Here is a 20286-nt window from a genome sequence, read left to right as displayed (position 1 = left end):
TCCACACCAACTGGTTTCCGTACGCGTGCCGTGCGTGCGTCAACATCCGCAGCTGTGGCCCCCCCTCTGTCAGCAGATTCGTTACATATTTATAAACATAATACCTGGCGTTTTACGAGTCGCGTCTCCTATCTACTGTAGGGAACATCATTGAATAAGTGAACACTACATCACAGCTGCCTATAAAAAAAGAAATGTATGAAAATAAAATATTTGCGAGATCGGTAAGAGCTGGATTCAAACTCACATAAGCAAAATTAAGTAGCATATTATCCATCAGCTATACTCCATTTATCTTCTCTCACTCTCTGTACCTTCAATTATTTATCCTTCAAGTTGCTTACGTCAGTGTCCAGGTAACATTTTGTTTTGGCTCGATCTAAAACAGCTGGTTTCCTTGAGCTGAACATAAACAAATACCGAACGTAGCCTATTTATCACGTTTCTCCCTCTCTCTCTCTCTCTCTCTCTCACTGCCCGTGTCTCAAACCGAGGCCAATATATTAACCACTTTATGAGCCCCGTATGAAACATATTGTGACAAATAAATGCTTTTAAAAAGTGACGATCTAACTCGGACAATACTTCTCTGGTCAAAATACTCGAACTTGTGTATGTCCATGCTTTTCAAATGCACAATGTCCACGCACACGTCTTGTAAATTATGTTCCAACTTATATCATAATCCGGATGGAGCGGTAAAGTAGCTAATCAACATTTAGCACAGAAAACGAGTTTAAAAGATAGATTCGAACTCGCCACAGAAAAAAAATAAAAAGCTTGCGAGACTGACGCTACACAGTGTAAGCCACTTGGGCTCCTCAATATTTTTGAGCTCCAATTATATATTCATTAAATTGCTTACGTCAGTTACCAGGTAACATTTTGTTTTGGCTCAATCCAAAACAACTGGTTACCTCGAGCTGAACATAGAAAATTACTGAACATATTTATCAAGTTCCTCCCTCTCTCACTCACTGCCCCTGTCTTGACCGAGGCTACTGTCCAATTAACCACTTTATGAGCCACATATTGTCAGGCCGGGCTCGAAGCAGGACTCAGACGCAGAGATATTTCAGAGTATGTCAAAAGCACTTTATTTAGGTACTTGGTCAGCAAGAGGAACTCCCCGAAAAGAGGAAACAAATAGGCTATTAACATTAACGGTCTAAAGGACCTAACAATAATAATCCCTACAAGGAGGGAAAGACACAAAACTCCTGACTATCCTGATCTCAGGGCAAACCATCCTATGGGGAAAAGAACTGTTAACTAGACAAGGGAAAGGGAGAAAAAGGGACAAACAAAAATCCTAATAAAATAAGGGCGCTCCAAAAGGGAGGAAACCTAAACAGGGAAAAAGGACTAAACTAAAAATCACTCCGCAAAATGGAGGAACAATCTAAGGGCAAAAACTAAATAACACAAAATCACTCTTAAGGAGGAAATACAACAAGGTAATCTAAACAACCAACAAACTAAGGGAGCAGCTAAGCTGTGAAAATTTACAAAAGAAAATCACTCTTACGAGGAGAACCAAACTTGAAAACGAAGCAAGGCAGATGACTGTGGCGATGACAAGAACTGTGGAAATGCTGGCGAGACGAAAAACGACACACTGGCACAGGACAAGGGAGACACAGACTATTTAACACATGAGGGAAGGAGCACCAGGTGAACACAATTGGTAATTAGGGGAGACACTCAGGCAGGTGACACACACAGGGAGGGGCAGGTGATCTGAAACGAGAGGAGAGTTACTTTTCAAAATAAAAGCAGTGACAAGACCAAACATAAAAAACCCAAGACCTCACCACGGTGTGACACATATGAAACATATTATGACATATAAATACTTTTTAAAAGTGACGCTCTAACTAGCCAATACTCAGCGCTACTTCTCTGGCCAAAACACTCTTACTTTTAAATGTCCATGCTTTTCAAATGCACAATGTACACGCACACTTTTAAAATGATGTTTATTCTATTAATCATAAACAGGATGAAGCAATTAGGGAGCTAATCACTAACATTAAGCGCAGGAGAGTATAAAAGAAGCATAGAGCAGGTGACACGTCTTTTGCTCTGTTGCTAAAATAAAGTAGTTTAACGTTAGCAATCGAACAATTAGAAACAAAAAAACCCTTAAAAAACAACAACAAAGAAACTATGGACCCTCAGAAATATCTACCCTCCAGACGCAACAAAAAAAATCAGCATTATCTACTTAAACGAAGGGCAGAAAGTTGTTATTATTATTATAATTATTATATACCTTATTTGAGGCTTATATTAGGGAATATAATATAGCTACACAAAGGGCAATGACTGTTAATCATTATGTCCATGCCTTTGTTCTGTGTGTAGAACATTTTCATAAGATACCTACACACAAGACCAGAGAAGTAGCGCTGAGCATTGCCAAGTTAGATCGTCACTTTTAAAAGTATTTATATGTCACAATATGTTTTGTATGGGGCTCATAAAGTGGTTAATATGACATGGCCTCGGTCGAGACACGGGCAGTGAGAGAAAGAGAGGGAGAAACGTGATAAATAGGCTACGTTCGGTATTTGTTTATGTTCAGCTCAAGGAAACCAGTCGTTTTAGATCAAGCCAAAACAAAATGTTACCTGGACACTGACGTAAGCAACTTGAAGGATAAATAATTGAAGGTACGGAGAGTGAGAGAAGATAAATGGCTTAACGTGTATAGCTGATGGATAATATGCCACTTAATTTTGCTTATGTGAGTTCGAATCCAGCTCTTACCGATCTCGCAAACATTTTATTTTGATGTAGTGTTCACTTATTCAATGATGTTCCTCACAGTAGATAGGAGACGCGACTCGTAAAACGCCAGGTATTATGTTTATAAATATGTGACGAATCTGCTGACAGAGGGGGGGCCACAGCTGCGGATGTTGACGCACGCAAGGGTATGGAAAGCAGTTGGAGTGGAAACAAGTAGGGATATAACACCGGCGCACACAGACTCACTTACACACACAAATACAGGCACATGCCATGGAGGAGTCATGCTGTAATGGTAATAATTAAAATAAAATTAATAATGCACTTAATCGCGCTAATGTCTTCAGACCAACCGTCCGACCGAACACGGCACTCAGATGCCGAGTACTCAGATACCGGCTACAGTCCTAGAAACTACTCACCTAAACCTCCGGCTTTTTCCTGTCCTTCTTCAAGGAAAAGTCCTTGATAAAGTAATCACAGTCCAACTCTCAGACCAGTTTGGCCTCTATGGCCAGTTACAAAGTGTGGTTTCAGCGTTTTCTTTCCTCTGTTTTCGTTTAGCTGATCCACTGAGCGCCCACGTCTCCATTTTAAAAACGCACTTTTTTCAACTTTGACCCCAGTGACCAGCGTATTGTGTCATCACACATTACTGATTTAGTCTTATAATTTCTAAAGCATTTAATTGATTTTATTATCATACTACATTTTCAAAGCCACATTCATTCCAATATATTTTTAAATTGTACCCAAAAAAAAAAAAAAATCTGAAAGCCAAGGGCCCCTATTGGCTCTAGGGCCCTGGGCACACGCCCACTTTGCCCATGCGGTAATCCGTCTATGCTTTTATGTCAGTGGTCCAATAAGGTTTCCCCACCTCATGTATACCTCACACCTGATTGTATATGCAAATCAACGCCTGGAGCAGGAGCATAGATGTGTGTGTGTGTGTGTGGGGGGGGGGGGGGGGGGGGGGAACAAAGGGAAAATCCATTTTGGACGGCTGAGGTGGAGACATCTGCATTCTCCATGAAAACCAGTTCAACAGCTACAAATGAACCAAAGTCTACTTTTGGTATAACTGGTCCTTACATATCGTAATATCCCTTTAACAGTGTTGTATGGAGTAGTTGTTCCATGAATATATGTATTGACATATCAAGGCAACATTTAATTTTATGAATTTGGGCCCCTGCCCATATCATATATCCTCTGCACCTCCCCAGTATTTGAGAGTGAAAAATGAAAAAGAAAAAGAAATGACAATAGAATGGAACAGTCTGTGTAGTGTTGTACTACACCAAACCCAGGTGCTCACCCACTGCACCTGACAGCTTTACATCTAGAGGCATACACAGCTATAAGCAGTGAGCAATCCTACACCTTTAGTGTACAACCTGTTGCACTGGTTTCTTCACATTGTTGTTGTAAAATAAGTCATTTAGGAAAAAGCCCACCCCCTTTAAAGACATGTTGAGCCATGCAGATAACACCCTTGTCACATTACAAGAACAACAACCTCACTAGGATTTCATCACTGTGTTTCTTCTGATAAATCTCTGCAAAGGTAAGACACATGATATTCTTATATGAAAGTTAATTAGATTTTTTAAAAACTTTTGTTAAAGCCATTGTGAAAACGAAAAGTTGGCACTAACCTTTCTGTACACGTGTATACTTTTGAGGTACTGTACTTCAATACATTGAGTAGAATTTAGTTACTGGGTATATATATATATAATATGTGTGTGTGTGTGTGTGTGTGTGTGTTGTTGTTGTTGTATATATAATGTTATAAAATTCTAAGTTTATAAAATCTTGCATTCAAAACTTGAATTTGAGTGTGATGTAGTAAAGTGCTTCTGTCTGGAGTTATCATTAATTTATTTTTTAGTAAATTGCATCTTTTAGGTCGATAGATTAGCCTACAACTTTATTAACAGCTTCACAGTGAAAACAGGTGTGTGATATGTTTTAAATATGCTGAAAGTTTTGCTGAAAGGCACATGAGATATTGAAGTCCTGGCCTTTATAGAGTAATAAACAGTTTTTTTTTTTTTTTATTGATGTGAATTACACACATTTAAAGAGGTTACTTCCGGTACAATTTGCATTGTATTGTTTCAGTACAATCAGGACTGTATCATCATATACACTGATCTTAATATCTGACCATAAAATAATGAGTTTACTTACCTGGTTGTAAATTAGGGAAATATTATAAAGTAGAATAAGGCTTCTTGTATGTTTATTTAAGGAATCATTTTTGACAGCTTTCTTGTCAACACTTCAATATGCTTACATAGAAAGCTACGTGTTGCTGCAACCAGTGGTGCTACAGCTGCATAGAAAGGTCCAGTTGCTGCTGCTGTTGAACATGTCAGTCAGTCTATGCGCTTCTTCTCCTTTCTGATTTTCTGTCTGTGGTGTGGCTGATTGATTGATTGACAGCCGATGGGCCCAAGGAGGAGAGGGCCTCGGCTCTCGGCCCTCCCTCTACTCGTATTTTTTATTTTATTTAACCATTGGCCAATCAGTCAACCAAAAAAAATGTTGTTTGCAGAAAGACCTGTCTGGCCACGATGTGACCTGTTGATTGATTGACAGCAGACATTTTTAATGCATTAAAAAAAAAAAATCTTTAATGAAAACATCAATGAAGGTGGTAGTACATCGATCAGAGTGATATTAGAGAAATAATGCGCACTAATATGACCAACAACTGTTTGCAAATCCTTGCTATTTCAGGAGCAATATGACTTAATAGAAATGAGAAATATTTGTTTCATTCAGCATTTTTCATAATGAAAAATTACTTCATGTTGTGTTGTATTTATATCCGCTCTGTGTGTACCTGGCCTGTACCACCACACTTTGCCCGTCGTCTGCCCCCCTTCCCTAGGGGCGGCTGTGGCTCAGTTGGTAGAGTGGGTTGCCCCCCAACCGAAGGTCCCTGACCGTCGCAGCCTACATGTCGAAGTATCCTTGAGCAAGATACTGAACCCCAAATTGCTCCCGATGCTGCGTTCATCGGTGTGTGAATGAATTCCCAATGGCAGGTGGCACCGTTTAGGGTAGCCTCTGCCAGCAGTATGAATGTGTGTGTGAAAGGGTGAATGAGCGCAGTCTGTAGTGTAAAGCGCTTTGAGTGGTCGCAAAGCGACTAGAAAAGCGCTACATAAGTCCATTTACCATTTACCTTCTTTCACATAATGGTATGATCCTAGTCTATCCTCGCATGTGATTGGCTGCATAGTGTGCCCATCAAAATTAAGTCCCGCCCCTACTTGCATGTGTCCTCAGCAGAGGAGCAGGAGAAGCTTCGGCTCTCTCCGACGGGAGTCGGCTCTCCTCGTCACTAGCCCGTCGTACGGGCCCCTGGCGTGACGGGCCCTACTGCTGCTGCACTCCCTGCACGCCCTGTCGTTATACCACTGCTCAGCAGAGCTATGGTGTTGCATTCATTTCCTTTACAAAAATAAAGACATTTCAAACATACATTGATGCAAAAAGGCACACATCAGAATCAGAATGTGTTTCATAACTCCCTGACCCCCCACTTAATATGTGTCCTCTGCAATGATGAAATAAAACCTGCACACTATTGGTTATGGCTTTGTTTTAATAACATGCATTGTAATATCCTTTAACAGTGTTGTCTGAAGTAGTTGTTCCAGTAATATATTTATTAACATATTAAGGCAACATTTTTGTGAATTTGTGCCCCTGCCCCTATAATATATCCTCTGCACGTCCCTGTATTTGAGCTTTAAAAAACCTGGCTTATGAAGTTAATCAAGGTCAGTGACCAAGCGTACGTCTTTGCATAGAAATGTTTTATCACGGGATAATCAAAATAATGACATTAAAGACCTTTGATATTATGAAAAAAAACATAGAGGGGTCTTTGGCCAGATTTCCATGCGACTTGGTTCTAGTTATTTACTTATCCTAACAACAACCATATTTTGGACGTCTCTTTTGGTATTGGCCAGGCCCCCAGGATTTCACAGTTACGCAATTGTGTATTTTTCCGCAGGAACCTGAAAGCACCGTGTCAAATTTAAACCACGGTGTTAAATAGACCGGGCCAAAGTTTCTTACAGTACAGCATTACAGTAACGTTAGATGGCCACCTCCATGCATGTGGGCTGCTAGCTAAGTAAGCTTGCTGGATAAGTGTGAATATGTGGAAGTTTCGTTTTTTCTTTCATAACTGAACTGCTGTTCAGGTTCAGGGGGGGTTGGGGGGACCTGCTGCTCCTGAAACATGATACTTGTACACTGTGCACTCATAATTTGTTTGTTTCTGCACAAAGCTGCATTTAGATGTTCCAATGTGCTTCTCAGCTTTTCTATATTTTCCCCAAGTGAATACTACAGTATCTCTATTTGTTCCTGAAACAGGATTTACAAAGGAATTCTTGCCTGTATTTGACACTCATCTGTAGAAAATATCTACAGTGAAAACTAATTAGCAGAATCACCTGGTTATTGTGCAAGTTTAAGTTAAGTCCTAATGACTCAAGGCTGGAAGAAAATTTCACAATTGTGTTTGAATTTCAGCAACTAATATTCTTTAACATATGGATGTGTCAGTTACTCTGTCTTTTTGTGTTGTTTTTATTTTGAATCCAGTAGCAGAGGAAGTGGTGACAGTGTTACGCTGCAGCCATAGATGAAGACTACCATGAAGGTCAGAGCTCGTCTATCCAGGGGGTTCACCGTCATCTTCCTCTTTCTGACTGTGGCGGCCGTAATCATGGTGCTACAGAACATGGAAGTTCTGGAGGTGAGAACACTTACTTGGCCAGGTTATTGGCCCTCGTTTATCAATCGAGTGTACGTCAGAAATTGAGCGTAAAGTGGCCGTATGATTATTTCTACGCAAGGCTCGGTCAGATCTGACATCTGCTCTCAGCTTGTGTACGCAAATTTTAGTCAGTGTGAAGCCCACACGTCTGAGTCTGAGAATTGATCTGAGACTATTGTATCGATGCCTGGAGCTGATAAAACTCTGCCGTGTTTAGTTTTTTCATGGTGACAAACCAAAGCATGTTTAGGCTACATCATTCATAATTTAAACATCATTAAAAATAAATACACCCTGCGACCGTAAAATTCTTTAAACAGGCTACCAGCTGAGGCTATTAAATGTTGTTGTCTTCTGCTATTAAATGTTCACCGTTATCCGTTACCGCTCGGTCACCGGAGCGTCAGTGTCTCCTCCACCAGTTCTGCCTGAATAGAAACATTTCCGATCAGCGCTGCCACACCCTCCTCTGTCTGGGACGGAACTCTTACTAAATGTAAGGAAGTGAATCTATATATCCATGATAATAATAACAATAATGATAACAATAAATATATTTGCATATTATATAGGCTATCAGGCTTTATATATATCACAGTGTATAAATGAAATATTCCAACCTCACTGGGAGTTTGTTTGTCCACTGCTGACAGCACCACTGATTTCTTTTGATGAAACTTTTTTATGCTGTTGCTGTATCCGTAGAGAAAAGTAATAGCACACCGATCACGATCAAACCTCACATTTTGATATATTATTTGTCCTAACAATAAGATGCATGAGCAGAATAATCTCTAAAAATGGTCTTAAGTCTTCAGTTTGCTCTTAAAAATATGAACAGTCTCTGATGACCTCAGGTCTGTCTTCAGGAAACGTGGACCACAGTGAGAAAACGCTTCACCGTGGGTTTTAGTTCTAACTTTTGGTATGATTAAAAGGCCACTCCCAGATGACCTGAGTGTCCTCGAGGGTTTATAGGATAAAAGTAAACCACATAAATATGCTGGACTAAGACCATTAAGAGATTTATAAACCAGTAAAAGAATCTGGGAGAGCTTGACGATTATTCTGATCTAAAATAGACTGGCAGATTGGACAGAGGGCATGTTTTGGTGGAGGATGTATGAGGAGTGGGGCATGTCATGTGTATGGCAGCACAGCTTGAGTGGCCTGCCTGGACTAGCTCGCAGGCGTCGCTCCATTTTATTTATTTTATTCATCTTTGATTATGTTTTGGGGTGTTGTTGCCCTTTTGTGTTGTGTTTTTGTTAAATAAAAAATTGAAAATTTAATATAACACATTTAAAACAAAATAAAACATCTTTAATTTGAATGCCTTTTTCAAATGTATTTCTTTTCTGTGCGTGTTGGAATTTTTTTCTTTACTAACTTCATTTGCTTTTGACACATTTGTTTAATGCATCTTTGTCACCTTGTGTCTTGCCCCTCTGCCAGTTTCAACAGGAAGTGAACGTCACCATCCCTGTCCCAAGAGTTTCCACAGACCCTGACATGCATCAAGGCTTCTGCACCTTCCAGCCACTGTCTCCAGAGGATGCTGTGGAGGAAATCCTCCTTCTAGAAACCATTGCTTGGCCTGAACCTCCACTTTTGCCAGCTCCTCTTTCCCTGAATCAGACCAGTGATCCAGCTCACAGCTCCTTCACCATTCTCCCAAGGAGGGGAGGAGGACAGTGGCATGTAGGGGATCAGCTGGAGGTTCTGATCAAAATGTCTGACTTCCAAGGCCTTCCCAAGAAATATGGGGGAGACTTCTTACTTACTCGGCTGCACAATCGGAAGCTTGGTGCAGGTGTGGCTGGGCAGGTGGTGGATCATCTCAATGGCAGCTACTCTGCTTTTTTCTCTTTACTCTGGGAAGGAGACGCACAGGTTGAGGTGATGCTTCAAACTTTCGTGTTAATTTAGTTGTATTATACTAGTCAGCTACTCAAGTAGCTGACACTTTGTTGTTAACAACAGACTTGTTTTAAAACAAGAATCTTGAAACTTGAAAGGGGCTTTAAATGTGTAATTGATAGCTACATACATGATATGAGGCTAAAAGACAGGCTTAAGCTAGCATGTCTGAGGCAAACAGTCAGCTTCCTTACTGAAAAACATGAACATGATTTATTTTTACAACCTAAAACGTGAAACCCTAGAATTAAATGTAGCACAGTGCATCCGGAAAGTATTCACACCGCTTTACTTTTCCCACATTTTGTTATGTTACAGCCTTATTATTTTTTTCCTCAAAATGAGGAAAAACACACAATACCCCATAATGACAACATGAAAAAAGTTTTTCTAACAATTTATTATTTTTTATTATCCCGTTTCTACAACTTGATTGGAGTTCATCTGAGGTTGATTCAGTTGATTGGACATGATTTGGAAAGGCACACACCTGTCTATATAGGGTCCCAAGGTTGACAGGAATTGTCTGCAGACCTCCAAGACAGGATGGTAACGAGCCGCAGATCTGTGGAAGGGTACAGAAACAGTACTGCAGCATTGAAGGCCTCCATCATTCATAAATGGAAGTTTAGAACCACAAGGACTCTTCCCAGAGCTGGCCGCCTGGTCAAACTGATCGATTGGGGGAGAAGGGCCTTCATCAGGGTGGTCGCTTCCCACCCGATGGTCACTCTAACAGAGCTCCATCGTTGCTCTGTGGTGAGAGGAGATCCTTCCAAAAGGAGAAGATGTTTTTCAGTGGCAGTAACTGGGAGAGAAACAAGATAGAGCGAAAGATGAATGCAGCAATGTACAGAAACATGCTAGATGAAAACCTGGTCCAGAGCGTTCTGGATCTCAGACTGGGGGGAAAGTTCATCATCAGCCACCCGAAGCACACAGCCAAGATAACAAAGGAGTGGCCATGGGACAACTCTGTAAAAGGGACCCAGCCAGAGCCCAGACTTGAACCCGATTGAACATCTCTGGAGAGATCTGAAAATTATCCCCATCCAACCTGATGGAGCTTGAGAGATCCTGCAAAGAAGAATGTGAGAAACTGCCCCAAAATAGGTGTTCCAAGCTTTTAGCATCATACTCAAAAAGACTTGAGTCTGTAACTGCTGCCAAAGGTGCTTCAACAAGTATTGAGCAAAGGCTGTGAATACGTATGTACATTTTATATTTTTGTTCCTTTCTTAAATATATATATAAATTACTTTAGGATGTCATTATGGGGAATTGTGTGTAGAATTTTGAGAAAAATTAGGTTAATCCATTTCGGAATAAGGTTCTTACATTAGAAAAGGTTCGGACGCACTGTATAAAATACTTTTTGCATTGGAAGTAAGGCTAAGTTGTAGTACTGTGGGTACTAAGCTGTTTAGCTGTTCATGCAAAAAAGTAAGCATAATTTGTTAAAGCAGACAAACAGAATTACTTATCTTTATAATTTATTGCTCTTTTCCTTGTGAGAAATTTGAAGCTTAACCGACCTGCCATGCATAGTTACGGTTGTTCAGAGATTGCCTTCAGGGGCCAAATAAAACACTTGATGTTAGCACTAGGAGGACTCCTAAATAACACTAGAAGTTCCTAGCTGAGTTTGCGTTTGAAACCTGTTCACAAAGCCACTGACAGAATTTTACTGTCATGTTTCATGTTTCATGAATCTGTGATTGGTTGTTTTTGGGTCTCATTCAGGTAATTTATGTAGGAGGCTTGTTCCCATATCCAAATAAATATTAAAAATAAAATGCAGACAAAGTGTCCCTGATTTAACATGAAAAAAAGACCAATATAGGCCACTGGCTCATCATGTACATGACTGGCAGCTCATTACCAATTAGTGGGTATCCATATCAGAAGCCTTATCATTTTCAGACTACACTGAAATCTTCATCTTCACTACTTCCAAGTCTTCACAGATTTGGGAGATTGTTATACCACTAAAACACTTTGTGAAATACTCTGAGATCTTTTAGCCTTCAGATGTTTTGTGAATAGAGGATCAGTCTGGTCTACAAAAATGTGTCAAAGTGTGCAGCTTGAAGTGGTTTTACCTTTACTGATATGACTGATTTTTGTGAAAATAACTCTGGTTCTCTACCCAATCAGGTGATGCTGGTTCACCCTAGTGAGGCTATCCCAGTGCTGAACAGGCTGAGCAGTGAACATCCTGACAGGGTTTTCTTCAAGGGTATCTTCCGCTCAGGCAGACTCACTGAAACAACCATCTGTAACATCTGCCTACGTCCAACACAGCAGCCGTTGTGCAACTTCACTGACCCCCGCACAGGCGAACCTTGGTTCTGTTACAAGCCAAAGAACCTAAGCTGTGATGCCAGGATTGCCCAGAATAGGATGCCAGCGAAACCAAATCCCAAGAACATGCTTTTACAAAGGTGAGAAAGCTGAGAGAAAAGCCTTGTAATTTGTGTGATTTCTGGTAAATAATACATTCAATGGCAATCCCATAGACTGTCGTGTATTTCTCACTAAGGACACCAACAGACGTTTAACTCCATTTATTTTCAGGACTTGTAACTTTTAACATCCTCAGCTCGCATATCCGTTAAGCTGCTGTATTGCTCAGAACTTCCTGTTTGCATGGCCTTCAAAATAAAAGGATCTGCATCAGATTTCAGAAGGTCAGAGGTCTAAATATTTAACCAAATCACTTCTAACTTTAAAATCTACGGTACTAGTTAAGAAGAGTAAATAATTGTCAAAACACATTCATGTTTGCCTTCAATCACTTGCTTGAATCTAAAACAACTAAGCCATAATTTTTTAAAGTGACATATTAAAGTTATGCCAAAATACAATGATTTTTACCTGGCTGCAATCAGTTACTTGAACCTAACACAACCTTCACAACAAACATAAAATGTCCCAACTTTAAGGTCTTTTCTACACCAATCAATTAACACACATCTCTTGTGATTGGGCAAACAAGGAACCAAAGCAGTGTTGTTCCCCTCTACTGTTTTATTAGCAGAAACTATAGCAGCTGTTTTGCAGTTATTACTTTACACCAATTTCTAAAAATGGGGAAATCTTCTCAGCATATCACTACTGAATGATCTCTTTTTTGCATTATTCCTACATTAAAAAGGCCATTTAAAAGACACATTAAAACCTATATTTGCATATCCAGATGTTTTTTTCAGCTGTTTGACTTTGACTTTTTTCAAACTTTTGTTCTTTTATAAAAAGATACAATCTCCAGAAACCAGCTGGCCTAATGTGATGTAAAAAAAAAAAAAAATCAAATCGAGGCCGACCAACATGGCTCTGACTTTTACTAACCCAGTACTAGAGGAAAGTAGACAAAGACACATTCTGTATCTGAAATTTAGCAGCTGATAGAGAATTGCAATTTAGAGTCACCAATTAAATCGAAGCCGCAGGCCTTTGGACTGTGTGAAGGGTCAAAGTTCTAAGACATTAACTTCATTTTTTGACCCCACTAGATGGCTGCCTTGGCTTAAAAAAAGGCTTCAGCAATGGTAATTGAGTGTGTTTTCAGCTCTTTGTTAAACAAAGAGCCCCATCTCTCGTGCTCCGTCAATAAAGCAAATGCTTCACGAAGCTACGTTGTCCCTTCACTAGATAAAAGCCAAATCAGAAAAAACTGTGGTAGCAACTTGTCAGTCATGTCCTAAAGCATGTTACTTTATTGACAGGGAAATTGTAAGTACTTAACATGAACACCTAATTCTTAATTAAAAATTCTGCTGGCAAAATTCCAGGTACCAGTACATTTTTAAATGTGAACATTGCCTTACTCAAAGTTGTGGGCTGTAAAACCAAAACAAGGAACTGAAAGATGCTACAACATAGAGCTGAGGGAAACTGCAAACTTTCGTGATAACTATCTGTGGGTTCAGCCCTGTGATCAAGCCTTACTGGGGATTGCCCCCTGCGCATTACAGCAGCAGCATCTCTCCACCGCGTTTTTGCTGCGTCTTCTGCCCGGCGTCAATTCACACCGGGCGCATTACAGCAGCGTCACGTCAGCTTAGCGAGCCGGTTGTATACACGCGAGATCACGCGATAATCCTGACCATACGGGAGACCGCGAGATCCCGTGATAAACTCTAAACTCTATTTATACAGTCTATGGATAAACTGTGTGTATAAAGTAAACAACAACAACAACCAACAGCTTACTTTGCTTCTCTGATCTGTTGATCTGATCATCTATCCTTATAAAAACAATATGTTATGTCATAAATGATTGTATGATGTTCCACTTCAACAATCAGTCTCTTGTTGTCCGTGTCGCCGATCCTCTGAGACCCTTTGATTGATTGATTGATTGCTGATCTGGTGCCCTGGTCATAACATAATGTTGATGTGAAGTAGTTTTAGGCTGCATGAACTGCGTATTGTGTTTTATTTTGAAAGGGGGCGGAAGTGTTTTACGTTGATTGAGTCGGACTTCCTGTCTGGTGCGTTCTGCTCTGTTGAGATTTACGCGATTTGGCAGCGTCTCGCGGAGAAATAGAAGTCCTACCTAAAGCCTGATTTCCACCGGGCGCGTTACTGCAGCGTAACGTCAGCGTCGCGTATGACGTTGCAAATAGGTAACACTCTAATCAATGAGAGCATTTCCACCGGGCGCGTAGCGTAACGTTACTGCAGCGTCGCGTCATCGTCTCTACGCGAGCATTAGGTAGGACTTCTATTTCTCCGCGAGACGCTGCCAACTCGCGTGAATCTCAACAGAGCAGATCGCACCAGAAAGGAAGTCCGACTCAGATTCAGCGTAAAACACTTCCGCCCCTTTCAAAATAAAACACAATATGCAGTTCATGCAGCCTAAAACTACTTCACATCAACATTATGTTATGACCGGGGCACCAGATCGGCAATCAATCAATCAAAGGGTCTCAGAGGATCGGCGACACGGAAGACAAGAGACTGATTGTTGAAGTGGAACATCATACAATCATTTATGACATAACATATTGTTTTTATAAGGATAGATGGTCAGATCAACATATCTTTCACCTCAGAGAAGCAAAGTAAGTTGGTTGTTGTTGTTGTTGTTTACTTTATACACACAGTTTATCCATAGACTGTATAAATAGAGTTTAAAGTTTATCACGGGAGCTTGCGGTCTCCCGTATGGTCAGGATTATCGCGTGATCTCGTTATCTCGCGTGTATACGGCCGGCTCGCTAAACTGACGTGCTGCTGCAGTAACGCGTCCGGTGTGAATTGACAAGACGCAGCAAAAACGCTGTGGAGACGTGCTGCTGCAGTAACGCGTCCGGTGGAAATCCCCAGTAATGCTCGCGTAGAGACGCTGCTGAGACGTTGCTGTAACGTTACACAGCGCGCCCGGTGGAAATGCTCTCATTGATTAAAGTGTTACCTATTTGCAACGGCGAACGCGACACTGACGTGACGCTGCTGTAACGCGCCCGGTGGAAATCAGGCTTTACACATTATACATAGAAAAATGTTAATTAGTGCTTTAACTCACAAAATGAGTCTTTGTATCTTTGAATCTGTAGTTTTAACTACATGTGGTGATCTCAGATTGTTGGCCTTTTTTGTTTTTATGTTCATTTTGTAGTGTGTGTAAGTGAAATGTTTATTATATTTGCTTTTCCTCAGTGGTGTCAACATGAAAGTCTACATTCCTGCTTCAGGACCTGCCAGTGTCCCTGTGTTGCCAAAAAATGAAGGTAAAGCATGATTTTTACAACTGCCACCACTGAAGTGCAGCTCACAGACGCTTCCCTCAACTTTTCAATGGAAAGCTTCCTAGTAGAGAGATAGTCCTAAACAGAGCAAAGCTGTCGATAAGCAAGAGGGACACAGAGACAGTGACAAAGAGCTACTTGTCAGGTGACACCATACTTAAATCCAAACATTTTTCTAAGTCGACATTGTGTAACTGGAGTATACTGTTATGGGTTTATATCTAATAGGGAGATGAATCAGTACTATTATAAGGCTATCATTATCAACGTCCACATGAATATTTAAATTGCCAACAATCATTTTAAGCACTAAACTTGATAAAAGGTTTGTGTGTTTTCAGATAAAATTCTAAATACAGACCGCAAGGCTGGTAAACTATGACAAATAGAATTGACTGTTGCGTTTTCCAGGTTGGGTGTGAAAGAATGAGAACAAGGCTTTCAAACGAGTAGTGATTTTAATTTAGGTTTTAGGGTGATTAAAACGTTTGAGTCATATATAGCTACAAGTACTCCTCCTCAGCCTGTGCTACGAGGGATAGGAGTAGTAATATGACTGGAGGGAGTGGATTCATGAAAACTAACATATTCTTCATCAAGCAGCCAGGTTTTCAACAGGATTATTATCTGATATTAACACATTTACTAGTAAAGCTTTTGATCATAGATATCTGAAGTTAAACACTTCACATTTAAGTATGTTGTTGTTGTTTAACTGCAGTGGAGGTTTTAATTAGGGCCACGGGACAATCGCACCAAGCACTGGCCTAGCTGTAGGGACCAGTGCTCGGGGCGAAGCACTATTGTTATACTGTGGATTTTTTCTTCTTCCTCTTCCGGACACAATTTTGTGTGCGGTTTGATCGGGATCGGTGTGCTATTACTTTTAACTACGGAATACGAACTTTTCGCGACATAAGTCGTGAAAAACGGTGCAAAATTTTGCATTGAAGTGAATGGGACGGAAACTGCGCTCCAGGCCGCAAATTCCACTCTACAGAAATAATTTATACATAGAAACGTAGGAAAATATATCCTCTCACCCACAATCCTCTGGTAAAGCTGTCAGAGTTATAGTTTGGGCGTAGGACGTACAGATGCGCCACCAACACGCACCAACAGCCCCATTGACTCCCATATTAAAAACGCAGGAAGATTTCTGTAGAAAAACATATTTAACAGTTTTTCAGATTGTTCTGACAAAGCTATTTCTTCATTTTTATTCTCAAAAAACATATTTAGCTATTCAGGAAGAACTCAGGACGCTCAAAGTAAAGTCGGATCAATGATAGGTATTATGGTTTTGCCAAAAATGCTTTCTATTCGAGGCCAGAAATACACCTCTGGCTGCTGTCACCGTGTCGGAACATTCTACAGCGGCATTTAATTCTGTTGATTGCTCTGCTCTGATTGGTCGACCCCAAAGCCTTTCATCCTTTGATGTGATTACAGTTACAGATACACGCACACATATATGCGCGTAATCGCACACACTCCTCCAGATACACGTTTCACTCACACACACACACACACACACACACACACATTTTGATGTTGAAAAGGCATAGGTTGCTGTATGAATAAATAATTGAAAAGGAATGCTTGTTGTAGGTGTGATCCTTGTATATCATATAGTATCATAACATTACTAGTATTTATTGTAATTGTAATTTATTGAAATTGTAATTTCTGAAGAATCTCACACACCGGCAGTAGCCCCCGTGGCCCTTTCAGAAGACTGCAACTCTGCCTCCTGTCTGCTTTGAGACCACTAATAAACTTGGTCAGGTTTCTAGATATGAGAGCGGCTCCATCCAAAGTGAGATGAACATCTCTTAATCAGACCAGGTCTCCCGCAGAAAGTCTGCCAAGTATCTAGGAAGCCCAGTTATTTGCTGGACACCACCTCGACAGCCAGCGCTGAAATGATGACATTTAATTTCTTCTTTCTCAGGGGGTGTGTCACTGAGTGAGGGGAAACATGAAGCGGTTTGTGGGTAACCATCACAGGCTCCGGTTTGTGACTATACGTTCTTTGGAAAGCCGCCCAGCCGCAGGTGGTGTCAGGGAACCGGCTTACTGCAGCAGTTAACGTTACTTTGTTGCACTTCCAATTCACTAAGCCTTGCAACAAAAATATTGGTTGGGACCAGGGGTTGCTTTAACCGTCATTACCAGATTTTTAAAAAATAATTAGGAAGGGGCGTTCCCGGTGGCACACCTGGTAGATCGCGTACCATAGAGGCATTGTCCTCATAAGCGGGCGACCCGGGTTCGAATCCGACTCGGAGCCTTTTCTCGCATGTCTCCCCCTTCACTCTGTCCTATCAATAAAGCCCAAAAATGGCCCAAAAAAAAATCTAAAAAATAAATAAATAAGAAGAAAATCCTGAATGCCATCCATCATCTTGAAAAAGTCGAAAACTGGGGTGCTCCACTATCACTACAGTAATTCACACTCATGTCCAGCTGGTGGTGTGCGCTGTATCTACTGTATAGTCTGTCTTGATCACACATGCAAAACCTTGTTGTCTGGCTTGCTTCAGTTGTGTGTGCTTGTAAATACTTGCTCCAAATACAGGAGCACTGTTGGAATACACAGTTGTGATACTGAGAACTCCAGACTGCTGGAGCAGCTGAGCATAATGTTACTATGGGCACTCCGTCTGAGGAGCTGGAGCAGCAGCGATGAGCGCACTGAATGTGTTATACGCAACGGAAACGGCAGCTAACTACCTTTAGCATTTAGCATTCCTTTAGCATACAATTGCAAAATGTCATGGCAGTGTTTCTTTAAAAGGTAATTGTGATAGCGTTCATAGACAAGGTGAAAAAGAAGGACTGGTACAATGGACGATGAAGGACAAGCTTGTTTCTCCTCTTTTCTGTTTATTAGTTTTAGGCATTGTGGTCTTGACATTAAAAAAGTGATCGCACAGTGGATGTCTCTGTTTATCTTTTCTCTCTGAGCCTTTGAAAATGCATAATGTCAGCCTATAACATTTTTCTTTGTATTCATTATTTTAAAAAAATGAATAATTTAAATGCTAAAATGAAAATGATGAATAAAATCTTGTAGCCAATGCATGATATGCCTTTCTGTAATTTACTTCAACACAGTTCCACATACACTGTCCTGCTGATCACAAAGGCATCAACTGTGTATGAATCTGATAAAAGCATGTCATGTATAAATGAGTAATGTTTCATTTGAGTCAGTATCAATGTATCAATAACATTGCCATTTGACAAAATTGCCGTCTTGTAGTAACATATTGATTTGAGGGCCACAGACTAGGCAGGTTAGGGAGAGACCTTGGTTTTCGTTTTTTTATTTTTTATTTCAAAGAACCTTATCCTTTAACTTCCTCTCAGGTCAACCAGAGGTGAAGAGCAGCATTGTGACGTCTGGACCTTCTGGTTATTACTACCAGGGTGATTGGCGAGCACTAGATGGCACCACAGTTCGGCACTACAACGGCCGTGCCATCATTCAGTGTCTGAGAGGCAAAGTGGTCCACATGTATGGAGACTCCACTATCAGGCAATGGTATAATTACCTCAACGGAGCAATACCAGGTATCTACCACAGGGGTTTCTGGAAACACTTTGATTTTGTTACAACTGCAGCTTCATCTGTTCTCTCTGTAATACTTTCAGGTCTTCAGGAGTTTGATATGCACACTTTTTGGCTCGCTGGACCTTTCATTGCCTTAGACTACTCAAACAACATCTTGGTGAAGTTTCGCTGTCATGGTCCTCCTATCCGCTATGGCCCACTCCCCATCAGGGATCTTCATTACATCCACGATGAACTCGATGGCATAACCGGAGGCCCCAACAATGTCGTAGTTTTTTGTATTTGGGCTCACCTCACCACTTTTCCCATGGAGCTCTACATCCGGCGGCTGCAGAACATCCGCAGGGCAGTGGTGAGGCTGCTGGACAGGGCCCCAGGAACCAAAGTCATCATCCGGACGGGAAACCCTCAAGAACTTTTTGAGACATATATGGAGAGTGACTGGTGCACACTGCAGCGTGATAGGGTGCTCAGAGCAATGTTCAAAAGACTGAATGTTCATCTGATCGATGCCTGGGAGATGGTCCAGGCCCACTACTTTCCTCACAACCTCCACCCAGAATATCCCATTATCAAGAATATGATGGATCTTCTCTTCTCCTACATATGTCCTCAATAGGGTATATGTATGTCCTTGAAGCTGCCACAGAACCTCAGGTTTGACAAAAAGATTTCAGCACCTGGGCCTTGTTCCCCGAAGGAATAAAAGCTGGATGTCAGAGTTGTTTGGGCTCTCTCTCCACCTGTACTAAACCCATCAACATCAACGTAACGAAAATTCATCATTGAGTGGAGGGGACTTTAAATACTATCTACCTTTACTTCAACAGCTGCATAATATCTCCCTCAAGAGATATGATCGTTTCTGTTCTTTCAAAGCATAGAACACAAACTATTTCAATAAAAATTGAAAAACAACGGTGCCAATAATGTTTAATTCAAGGCCAATTATTTCAGGGTTCAAGGTGTGCTATTAATAGCAATATGGAAAATGTTTTCTTATTTGCTTACCTGCCTGCCTCGAGATCTCAGGCAGGCAAACTCAGTGTCATCTTTTAAATCTCTTCTTAAAACTCATTTTTATCGTATTGCCTTTTATTGACCTTTTCCTTCTTTTACATTGCTTCATAAATGGTTTGTTTTATTTACGTGTTCTAAGTGAATGATTATGCGCTGATCACCATGCGACGTTCTTACTGTGTTTCCAGGTCTGACTTTTTTTCTTCTTATAGTTTTTGAATTGGCCCCACTCAGATGCCCTTAAGTTGTCCTTCACTTTTCAATGGTGACATGTATGTGACCTTGCTGTTGTTGTGTTAAAAATGCTATATTATATATGCTGTAGCTCATGTTAATATGTTAATTGTGATCTGATCTCACACATCCACCTCATATGGAGCAAGGCTCTTGGAGGATAAGGAAGCTCGTTAGCTCAAGACTAACCTAGTAATAGAAGG

The 20286-nt window shown here is 40.7% G+C and overlaps 1 protein-coding gene across 1 annotated transcript; it reads left to right on the top strand.

Annotated features, from left to right (window-relative positions):
* Nucleotides 1–7435: 7435 nt before the first annotated feature.
* LOC131960869 (NXPE family member 3-like) lies at nt 7436–19601 on the top strand. Its single transcript, XM_059326143.1, has 6 exons — nt 7436–7549; nt 9026–9469; nt 11648–11934; nt 15161–15231; nt 18625–18828; nt 18910–19601. Exons 1-6 carry the CDS (start codon nt 7436–7438, stop codon nt 19446–19448), a joined length of 1659 nt encoding a protein of 552 aa, XP_059182126.1. The 3' UTR covers nt 19449–19601.
* The last annotated feature ends 685 nt before the right edge of the window (nt 19602–20286 follow it).

This window comes from Centropristis striata, chromosome 22, assembly GCF_030273125.1.
Source record: "Centropristis striata isolate RG_2023a ecotype Rhode Island chromosome 22, C.striata_1.0, whole genome shotgun sequence".
Lineage (NCBI taxonomy): Eukaryota > Metazoa > Chordata > Actinopteri > Perciformes > Serranidae > Centropristis > Centropristis striata.
The sequence above is the reverse complement of the archived record's forward strand: the minus strand, read 5'-3'. Positions and strand labels throughout refer to the sequence as shown.